This window comes from Topomyia yanbarensis, chromosome 2, assembly GCF_030247195.1.
Source record: "Topomyia yanbarensis strain Yona2022 chromosome 2, ASM3024719v1, whole genome shotgun sequence".
NCBI classification, from domain to species: domain Eukaryota; kingdom Metazoa; phylum Arthropoda; class Insecta; order Diptera; family Culicidae; genus Topomyia; species Topomyia yanbarensis.
The window spans coordinates 116,932,769-116,944,795 of record NC_080671.1 but is presented as its reverse complement, the minus strand read 5'-3'; the positions used below and the strand labels follow the sequence as shown (position 1 = coordinate 116,944,795).

The 12,027-nt window shown below is 35.4% G+C and overlaps 2 protein-coding genes across 5 annotated transcripts in view; one reads left to right on the top strand and one right to left on the bottom strand.

The window, feature by feature from the left end:
* Positions 1–10,426, bottom strand: part of LOC131679294 (gustatory receptor 68a-like) — a 75,412-nt gene extending 64,986 nt beyond the window's left edge. The window contains exon 1 of the mRNA XM_058960000.1: positions 10,338–10,426. Within this exon, the coding sequence (XP_058815983.1) occupies positions 10,338–10,370 (33 nt within the window). The 5' untranslated portion in view covers positions 10,371–10,426. The remainder of the gene's footprint in view (positions 1–10,337) is intronic.
* The window catches only part of LOC131679293 (MLX-interacting protein), a 178,574-nt gene that overhangs the window by 125,017 nt on the left and 41,530 nt on the right, over positions 1–12,027 (top strand). The gene's annotated exons all lie outside the window — the stretch shown is intronic.

Here is a 12,027-nt window from a genome sequence, read left to right as displayed (position 1 = left end):
TGAGACTCATCATCACTAGCGTTGACTCATTCTGTTTTGTGCTTGCCTTTCTTGTGTACGCACACGGTGTACGTACACGGTGTTTAAACCTAAGTTTGCACATCGTTCGCTTGGGTTCGGTGTTCGATGCAAACCTGCACACAAAGGCAAAGCATGTTTGAGGTTGAACGCCTGCACGAAATTTTGTACACGAGTGCAATCTTGTCGATGTTCATGGGAAGACTGGTCCTTGCGGAAGAGGACAGCTGGATCGTTCGCGATCCTCCAATAAGGACAACTTTTTATACCTTTTCATAATTTTTGCAATAGAGTTAGAGCTTATCTGAAAAAACTTTTACCCGGTTGCGCACGATAGCCGCCATTCAAAAATCACATTTTCCATCGCGCATAACAGCTCCACTCGACCCGTGTTCTTCAGTGGATATGGATAAAGTAACCTATGTAAACAATACATACGCTGATTAAGGCAGTTTCAAATTCACGAGAAAGTGTATTGAGCATGGTGTAGCGAAGCCCGGGGTTAGCGTGTGGTTGGGGTAAGTTGACGGAGTCCCTTTTTCTCCGTTTCCATTAGACATATGACGTGTCTCCAATTGTGTACCTTAGGTAGTGTGAAATACATTCTCCAATGCGCTTATGTTGCATAATATTTTATGTTGCAGAAGTTGTAAGCGATATTGCATTTTCGAGCATAAAAAGTAAATTTCCATAATTTGAAACATTTTGTAATTTGTGGAATCATCGTTTTAGCCTGTTTGCAATAAAGAACTCCTGTATGTTCTTTTCTTCCGACGTTTCGGTACTTGTTGGACTTTTCTCAAAGATTTTTTGGATTTTGATTGATTTTTGATATTTTTTGAGGATTTTGAGGATTTTCGAAATTTTTTCAGTGAAAATATATCATTCCCATTTTTTTTCTCATTGCAGAAAATGTTATAGCGTTTTTGTTTTTACCTAGTGCTACACTGGTGTAGTGCAGAAAAAAAGAGCGAGACTGCTTACACCCAAGTTTGAATGAGTGTAGAACGGACTACACCGGTGTAGTGCACTGTCAAAAACGAAAACGACATTAATCTATTCTGTCAATTTCCACACAATAACACTACCTTTGAACAATATTCCCCTTTTTATTGCAAAATATTGTAAATTGCACAAATCTTCAGGAGGCACCTCGAAAACATGCAAAGTGCACCATAACTCAAAATTTTGAAATTTTGCATATCATTGTACAGTAGGGTGGGACAAAAATTAGATTCCAGCTCCGAGCAACTTTTTAGGTATCATTTGGGTCCTAGAACAACTATGCAAATTCTTAGCTCGATCGGTGAAACTATATTTTTGCGCCCACTGTTTAAAGTTTACATGGGATTTTGTATGGGAAAATTAACTTTTACAAAATAATTCCTCTAGGAGTCGCCCATTACTTCCTAAAAATAAATCGTTACGTGGATTTTATAGGAAATTTAACAAAGAAACAAAGTCTCGAAAACCACGAAACGATCTGACGCTTGAGAAAAAAGTTATTAAGCAGAAACCGATTGAGGCTCTGACGATTGATAAAATATTCATTTTTTCTAGCACCACTGCTGTTGGTTGTCCAATTATACGCAATTTTGTTTTAATCCTCTCTTAATGTGTCTAAATCGTTTATCTATACTATTTGGCCACTTTGCAAGATTTTGAGGGATAAATTGAGGCTTCTTTTGTACATAATAGGAGAAAGTTAAAAATTGTGTATATAATTAGACCGTCAAAAGCAGTGATGCTATGAAAAGTGAAATTTTCGTCAATCGTCAGATCATAAATCGGTTTCTGCTTAATAACTTTTTTCTTAAGCGTCAGATCGTTTCGTGGTTTTCGAGACTTTGTTTCTTTGTTAAATTTCCTATAAAATCCATGTAACGATTTATTTTTAGGAAGTAATGGGCGACTCCTGGAGGAATTATTTTGTAAAAGTTAATTTTCCCATACAAAATCCCATGTAAACTTTAAACAGTGGGCGCAAAAATATAGTTTCACCGATCGAGCTAAGAATTTGCACACTTGTTCTGGGAGCTAAATGGGATCCAAAAAGTTACTCGGAGCCAGATTTTATTTTTTTCATATAACCATGTCCCACTCTATTATACAGGTCGCTACAGGAGCGTTTTACAAAATTATTATTATTGTGATTTTTACAATTAAATTCAGAGATGTAGCCAACAGTCTGCCCCTTTATGCAGAATGTTCTATTTTGCACGATCTACACAAAAAATACAGTAAAAACACCGCTAACTAGCCCCATTTTCCCCCATAGATAAAAATATTCCTTAAATATCGAATCATCATATTTTGATTGAACACTTCTGCTGGGACGAATTATAAGAATATTATCAGGAGTGGGTCGAATTGAGCCATTTTGTTTAAATTCAATATTCAAGAATAGGTTTACAAAATTCCGTATTTTTTTTAATTTTGGTTGAATAAAAAAATACACTTGTAGAAATAGTGCACGTGTGCTTAAATTGCCACGTTGTCAATTGGATTGTATGCGAGTTATTACATAAGCATAGAAATTGCTTAAAAATGTAAGAATTGTTTAAATATGGGTGGGTAATGTCAGACACATAACCGAAGTGAATTAGAATACACTTAGACTGTGATTTCGATAGCTATAATCATTCGTACATTCGAATGGAAAATGTTCAAACAACTATGGCTTTCTTCAAGATTTTAGAATGAATTTAGCATATGTTCAAGTCATACGTTTGAATTTTTGAATATTTTATTACACATATACTACCCATGGTCGCAAAGTTGTCCCGTTTTCTATGAGATTTCCTATCTTTATGGGACTGATATGCGATTATGGGCAGTATAGTGGTTTCAAAATATATTCGTCTATCGCATATTTTTAGAAAAAGGTCAGTTTAAAGCATGGTTTGCACAAATAAAGAAAATTAAGGGACCATTCGGAAAACAATTACTTTTTAGACTTACCGTGTATTAAACTCACTCCACAGCATTCAAAAGCATATAGCAGGACATTTGCGCGTGGAATGGCAACTTTAGAGCGTTAAGGCAGTTTCTTAGTGTGGAATATTCGCAATAGCCCTGCAATTGGCATGATAATAAACTATACCTAATGTAGTATCAGTACATTACTTTTAATGGAGCATTTTACTTGTAGAGCCGTGAAATTTGCAACAAAATAAGTAAAATGAACATCGAGTCATTTAGCCAATAATGTGGATGTACAAATCCCGTCATACATCAACCTGTTACACAATGAATCTGGTTCTACGGATCATTACAAAACGGTAGCATGATATACGATGATACATAAAACGTTTTTCCAGTTTGCCCCGAGTACCGAGTATTTTAAGTTTCCCCGGACAGTGAAAAATACTCAATAAACTCCTAGTAAGCTTTGCGGAGCAACACGTATCAAATCATCAGCAGAAAATCGTAATATCAGCATCAATAAGCCAACACCCCATCTCCTTTACACAACGCAACAACAACAGTGCTTATCAAATCGTCTATCGCACCCACACCAAGGCTTTCCAGAGGTAAACGAAAAAAAAAAAAAGAGCACATGCCAGTGCACACTTCAATGTATACACCGCAATGCACTCTGGAACGCGCGCCATGGTGAATTTAGCTGAACACGCCTGACGCCACACATTATTCAAAGAGCAAGAGATCACGGTTCTCTCACACCAAACCACCCTATCGCCAGCACACACTTGAAATCCGTTTATTTTGATCCGAAAGGAGGAGCGTTCTGCTTTTCTGTGATGTGTGTTTATTGTGTCTTCTGTGTATGCATAAAACTGGCACGCCAGTGCATCATTGGAATGAAATGTTATCAGCGTCCTGCGGCAGTCATGGGATGTACGACGACAGAACTGAAGAATTTTGCCGGTGTTCCATTTTTGTTGATTTTTGGCGATAGTCCAACCCGTGTATGAGGCAGAAACAAATAGGGACAGCATACCCGAGCAGAGTGTGATATCAAATTGAGAACTTAACTTGATGTTGTGATGTAGTAGGCAACGATTGCTCAAGTTGTTGTCGGTTTGGGTGGTTTAGCGGTTAAAAGATCAAAATCGAAAGCAGATAAATTGTCGTATGACATCAAACAGAAAACTATTTATGCTATCAGTGAAAACAAATTGAAAATTCATTGAGATTTTAAAACATTTCAATGATAACAAAAAAGTAATCAATTTGATGTTTGCCAAAGAAAAAGAAACAAATATTTTTTTCTAAAAAACGCAAAGCATGTTAAAAATAAGATCAAAATATGATGTCATATCTGAAAAAGTTTGAACCAACACCAAAATAAGATTTCAATTTGATGGCTGATATCAAAATATGATATCTACTTGCTGTAATTTTGATGTTTGACTTTGCTCGGGTAGCGTCCCGATCAGAAACACATAACAGAAATATTTCAAAACTATATCTCGCATTGCTACTTGTTATAAATTTCTGTTATTTTAACTACTAACGAAACCTAATTTATAACACAATATGTTATAAAAATTGTGTTCTGTTATAATCTTGTTATTTCATTCTGATCGGGGTAGCACCCAGTTGTGCTAAATTTGTTTTTCAGCTCATGAACATTGGTTTAGCTAATTCTAATCTGTAGGAGAGGCGAAGGACTCGCAGTGAGTAATTTTATGATTTATACTTAATTGTGTTTATAAATGCCCTTCAGTAAGTATATAAAATTGGGAAAAAATCGCCGTCAATTCTTTGGGCGTATTATGGGTCCATCATTAAAGAAGTCTGACTTATATTATATTATATTATATTATATTATATTATATTATATTATATTATATTATATTATATTATATTATATTATATTATATTATATTATATTATATTATATTATATTATATTATATTATATTATATTATATTATATTATATTATATTATATTATATTATATTATATTATATTATATTATATTATATTATATTATATTATATTATATTATATTATATTATATTATATTATATTATATTATATTATAGGGGAACCCGGGGCTATTCGGATCTATCTAAGCAAATCGCTCTTTTAGGTGGATAGATGTGAAAAAATTTACCTGTCAAAGGTCATCATGGTTAGTTTGAAACCTCAGCTACATTTTGAAGCCATAAAAATTCATTTTCACCAGCACCAGGCAGCGCTAGGCAACGCTTTGAAAAAGTCACCGTTTTTCGATCATTTTACAATGTAGGGGTAATTCGGACCTCCCTACGGGGTTATTCAGACCCCCCTATAAAAATAGAATACAATTATGTTTACGAAATCTTTATTGTAGATTGTATTATTAAGAAGCAAAAAAGTAGGTCGATTGCGTTAAAAAAAATTAATCAGGGTAGTTACTGCAGTCGATTGGCCCATAATATGTTTTCTTTGCTGTTCATGGCAATTGTGTACGAAGATTCAAGCCACTGCATGACGGTTGAGGTCGTTTCATTTCGTTTTTTCACCGTTTAATCCGTTTTTTTTACTTTGTTAATCTTTTCTTGGCGAATTCTTTCGCGCACAGCGATTTCTTCAATCACAACTGCTATTTGCTCTACTTTTGACTCGGAATCATCGGTTGGCACCTCACTTTGATACATTTCAACTCGTTCGTTGCATCGTCAAGGGTTAATAAAGTCGTTGGGGGAATACCAAAATGGTGCGAAGCTGCTCTCAACGATATTCTCGCTTCCAAACTGTGAAAACCCATGTATTTCAAGTGCTAGAAATGGTATTCTCATAGACAGGTCAGTCGAACTAACAAGTCTACATTACTATACATTCCGGTTAACGGAAAGCGCTAATTGCCCTTCAATTTTCCGGCAAATACGGAAGCAAATTGGGATCTACCAATTGCAACATTTGGGCGATTGGCCGCCACCTTTTTTATTTTTGACTGAACGCACAGGTACAATAATTATGTCTTCAATAAAATCTTCGTGGTAAGCTTTTTTACAACTTTGCTGAAGTGAATATATTTTTATCTGGATTATTGAAGAAAATAAATTTCGTAATTCACTACTAGGGGAATTAAGGGGAGTTTCGTTCTAAGAAACTTCCTGAAAGACATTACAGTTCTAATATCAATAGTTTTGACCCCTTTTTGCACTTTGGGATTATTATGGAGCGGTCGGAATTGCCCCGTATGTTGACGGTCTGAATAGCCCCGTCGGTTCATTTTGCACAACAATGGTGACCGTCTTGAAAAAATCTGTGATTTCACTCAAACAAAAATCATTCCATAAAATAGGAGTCTCAAGCTTTTCAAAACATTTACCTGTTATTTTTTCACTTTAAGTTGTTGTTTTAATCACGGTTTTGCCATTATAATGATTTTTGTTTTGAGGAAAGAAAAAAAATGAAACACTGTTTCTCCTTTCTAAAAAAAAACTGAAGAATGAGACTCAGCTGTCAAAATTAATTCTTTAGAATGGCGCTACCACGAGTATGTATGACAGTCAGAAAGTCTTTCGATTTTCTGAGAAATCTAGTGGTCCGAATTATCCTCACGGTCTTAATAGCCCCTATTATATTATATTATATTATATTATATTATATTATATTATATTATATTATATTATATTATATTATATTATATTATATTATATTATATTATATTATATTATATTATATTATATTATATTATATTATATTATATTATATTATATTATATTATATTATATTATATTATATTATATTATATTATATTATATTATATTATATTATATTATATTATATTATATTATATTATATTATATTATATTATATTATATTATATTATATTATATTACATTGCATTATTATTTTTTTATGTTACATTATTTGAATGCCATATTCCTTATATTCATTAATTACAATACATACATGAAGCCGCAACCAGATCAAGACTCAAGCTGGATCATGGCTACCTAGATTCATTAATCACTATAGGATTCTAATTTGGTCTTTATATTCATAACATTCATTATATGCATTATATTCAGAATTTCATACATTACATTTCATATACAAATTAAATAACATTGGGTTGGGAGGGAGCATCAGTGTATCATTCAAGTTGCAACTTGGAATAGATGTCGTGGGTCGCCAGCTTCTAGTCACAAAATATGAATACTACCAGCGAGCGCATAATTCTTCGGGATCATGCTGTTGCTGTGAATGTTCTTATCTGACAAGTGGTAACAAGATTGACGCGCCCTTCTCACACAAACCATCAGGTAGTGCCTTAACAAGTATTGAAAATTGAGTTATGTAAATGGCTGGATCTTTTCGTTGGAAGGAGATTCTCTGTCCCTTCGGATTGCGCATGAATGACTCCGTTTATGAATCCACCCCATTTTGGCCCTTTATACAGCGTTAATGTGAATGTCGGTTGATAACAATTTATCCTTACTGTTAAAAGCATCTTCCATGCACTGACGGTGGGTTCCTATATCATCATCATCATCATCATCAATAAAGAAGCCTGACTGACGTTCAGATATTTCTAGTACTGATCCTTCAAACTGTGCTGACGGGTATTTATATCTCGTGCATGCATGGATGTTAAATTCATATTGCACGATTTATGCCTCTAAGGTAACTATTTAAGTAATTAGTGTCGTAAATAAATAATTTACCTGCGCGTCGCTCCCTCCTATTACCAGGACTCCCGCCACAAATTGACATAGTATCGACAACAGCCACAGTGTGCTCGAAGCATTACTGATTCGCTCGGAAAGAGTTATTTCATTTGTTCTTCTCATTAGCTGAAGCAGGTCGAAGCTTTGCAAACTACCAACTATCATGCAGTACAACGTGAACATCAGAAAAGGACCGGTGAAATACGCCAGAAAGATTGGTCTCAAACGGAAAAGCTGGGTCAGAAAACCTAAACACGTGAAAACTTTTCTGTAGCTAACAATTTCCGCTACACTGTTGGTAATCTGTCTGTTTATTACTGTCAAGTATTGTTGCACTACCCAAACTATGGAGGCACATAATAACATATTTCCTTCACCAGTAATAATGAAAACACAGAACATTACAGATGGAAACAATAACGTGTAGTTGTTAGTAAGAACACAGTTTAGGACATACAAGCCTCCTACAAGGATAATGTTATAGAACACCGAAAATCCAAACACAACCCGAATAAATCGAACGAGATTCTTAAACTCAAAATCATGATTAAATTGCTGTCCCAATTCCTTTTCAATTTCCAGTAAACTGTTTAACAAGCCAACGATTGTAGTGTTGTGCATCAGCCCATTCCAAACCGAAAAAAAAATTGCGCACACAAAAAATGCGGCGTTCAGGTATCGAATCACTACTTCCAGTGTGCTCAATTTGCGCTGAAACTGTTCTTCAGCTATCGAGCTAGACCGTATCGCCCAGTAACAGCACACAAACAGTACGGCCCCACAGTACACCACTATTCGAGAATAGGAAAATTTTTCCGCTCGAAATAGCATTGATTGGCGGTCGTACACGATCGCTGTTTGACTGGTAAAGTTTGTGAAAGTTAAAATCATACTGATAGGTCCGGTCAGGCCCATTACAGCGGTATAACTGGTGCCTCTTATTAGGAGTTCGGGAACAAAAATTAATAACATCACCTTCACGTGAAATGTTTTCATTACTGCCACTTGTACGTCAAATGTGTTTTGTAGTATGTGATAGTATCAGTTTCAATTCTTCGGCTTAATTTCGGATGCATGCTGCCTTTGGTTCATTGTTGTCCACTTTTTCCATCAATACCTTTATTTGTGATATGATAATCCAGTACTGGGCATCATTCGGATTTCGAACGATCTTACATCATAATTGTTCTGGTGCTCCGTATCATTTCAGATTACCAGGTTGCTGGATCACCAGTCCAATTTTTACAAACTTGATTTCAAATGAAAGATAAAATACTCCCAAAGACTGCTATTGAGTTTCATTCATATTTGACATTTGGTTCCGGAGTTACAGGTTAAAACATAGAAATTTCTCATATAAACCGGTACAATCATAATATTTCAAGGGCTAAAAATCCATTGAAATGGACATCAAATTACTTCTTTTTGCAAGTCTAGATTACTGATGGCAAATCAAAGATTCTTTGAATATATTGTGCACTATCGACAGTTCTGGAACTCACGGGTTGTGGACGTAGACCACAAACACACATCGGTTCATCGGTGACGATTAAACCGATTTTCATAAACCTAACCATTATTTCACAAAAATGTTTAGTTCGTGAGAATCGAGTACTGATATACAACCATGCACTGCTAGACCCCATGTAAATCTGACTCAGACATTACTTCGCTAAAAGATTAATAACTTCTTTTAACAAAGTCGGATTGACTAGTAGTCTTTGGCAAAGCTGTAGACAATTATATTATTTTTCTTACAGTGATAATACGATACATACATTGCCACTTAGTGGTGAAAATACGAGCAAGTGTTTCTTTCTCCATGTAAATTGTCGAAAAATCCCATACAAACTTCAGGACGTTGGTCGGGTAGCTAGACTTTTCCGATTTTCTTCAAATTTGGTACAAGTACTCCTGGTCGGACTGGGAATCGACTCAGGGGTGGGCCGATAGGGGTCATTTTTTTCGTGTCACTCTAATGTTCACCCTTGCCTACTTTTCGGGTGAGAACTATCCAAGTGATTCTTTTGCCGAAGTAGTCCGATTTTTACGTTTGATTTTTATATTCGATTTTTAGTGTTCTATCCTTGCGATTTTAATTTTCGTTCGCTCGAATGTAAAATTCTTAAAAATGTTAAATTCTTAAAAATATCATAAATTCGAAAAAACCCACGGTGCATCACTGATCACGATACAGCCTCGATTGACATAGGGCCTACCCAAAATAATGTAGCATTAAAAAATATATGCCCTGCGTGTTCAAAGATCAAATAATTGTCTTGTCATTGTGAATATTTTGAACTTTATTTTCTTTCATCTGTTTTGTTTTCGCGTCGCACTTCACCTTGGAAAATATCATTGTACCGCTAAAAACATATTTATATTCAAGTAACAGAAGTGAAATAAATTACATGATAATAGTACTGTTATACTTATAATAAATGTAAAAATAAATCAATTCTTTTACATTATTGCCGAACAAAAGATGTCAAAGCACACATCTGTAAATCTTATTATGAAAACAGTTCATGAATTGTTCAAACTCAAAAAACGCATCGGATTATATTTTAATATAATAACACATTAAGATTTGTACACCTGTACCGAGTAAACATGAAAATTATCAACACCGCTAGGTTATAGAAATTCGTTACTAGCTGAAATGTTTGCAACATTCACATTACGAACCTTATGGGCCATGCTTCCAAGAATAAACACCATGGTCACCAGTCCGACCAGTTGGACTAACCACCAAAGCACAGTTGCCGTCGCATACAGTTCACCTGCTAATCCTGCTCCAAAATATCCATGCACCAGAAAACTCTCGTGTAGACAAAACCCTAGCATAGTTCCCTCAGCGACAACTGTTATCGCTAGTACAACCAAATATGCCCATATGTAATTATTAAATGTCATCTCAATACTACGTATTTCATCCTGACACAGAAAAATGTTCGTTATGACTCGAAAGTTTTGTTCTTTGTCAGATGCATCTTTGCAATTATCCGTAAATTTCGACACTGCAAATAGAAAGTCACTTTTATCTTTCATCACCATAGCAATTGTTGCTGATAGTATCAGATATGTACCACTCAAAACAGCGAAAACAGTGAAAACAGCCATGCTCGGACTGAGAATCCAACTGCCTGAGGAGTAGCTAATAACCAACGTTAATCCTACGTTGATGCCTCCGTAGTAGAACGAAAGGACACTCAGCATTCGTTTCCGTGATTTATTTATACGTTTCACATTGGGTTTGTAAAACAATTGCGATTGCATCATTCCATTCAACTGAAGTATCTGATTCAAAAGTTTCGTAAGCTTGCTAGAATTAATTAGATTTGTCCACATTGTTATGAAATGTTGCAACGGATATGCAAAGGTATCGACTAAGTAAAATACAAACACTGTTTTACTTCGATCACCAATTAATATCAGACCATCGTTCACCGCTCGTCTTACAAGCCATATGCTAACGGCAAGTAGCATAATGATGTTGGGCAATACGAGATAATAGTTTCTTGAAGAGTAAAATAGACCTCTTCGGCGGTCAAATTTGATAGTGGTCAGTGCAAATATATTAGTTATGAAAGACGTACAAGAGAACAGCTGACGTAGCTCCATCTCACACAAGTCCGTAACTTGTAATAGTGGTACCAGTTGAAAATATCTGGTCGTCATAAAAATTATAAAGTTGACACTTGAGTAATTGTTTGATCGTGACCTGTGAATGTGGTGATACCACTAATGTAAACAGTAACATCATTTCGAATTGTCACGGCTGTCATTTTTCAATATAATATATGTAATGCAATGCAATCACTATCGGTATGCTGACTAGTACAATAAACGACAACAGCTTTCATAACGTGGTAAGTCAAATCAATCGTTCAACGGCAGTCGAATCTACACTTTGCTGCTTCAATCCTATGGCTCCATGTCGCTTAGTAAGGGATCATCCATAAGTGACGTAGCATTATATGGGGGAGGGGGGTATTTTGTATTTTGTGATTATGTGTGACGACAGGGGGGTAGGGGGTCATGTCATGCTACGTTGCTTTACCCGTTTCATCTAACTAACATCGTTTTTTATTTTTTTTATTTTTTTACGGGGTCAAGGGGGGGGGGGAGGTTTACTGTCAAGCTACGTAATTGCCAGAAGGTATTTAGGGGTTTGTGACGAAATGCTACGATGGAGGAGGGGGTGTTAAAAATTACTAAAAAAAAATCTACGTCATTTATGGATGATCCCTAAGGGCGCCAGCCAACTAAATGCACATTAGGGTGCACAGTGGCACGACTTAGAACAAAAGGTAGACTAAAGTCCAAACTTTGCCGTATCGGTTCAAATAGGACGGTTTTATGTAATTTTGGTACG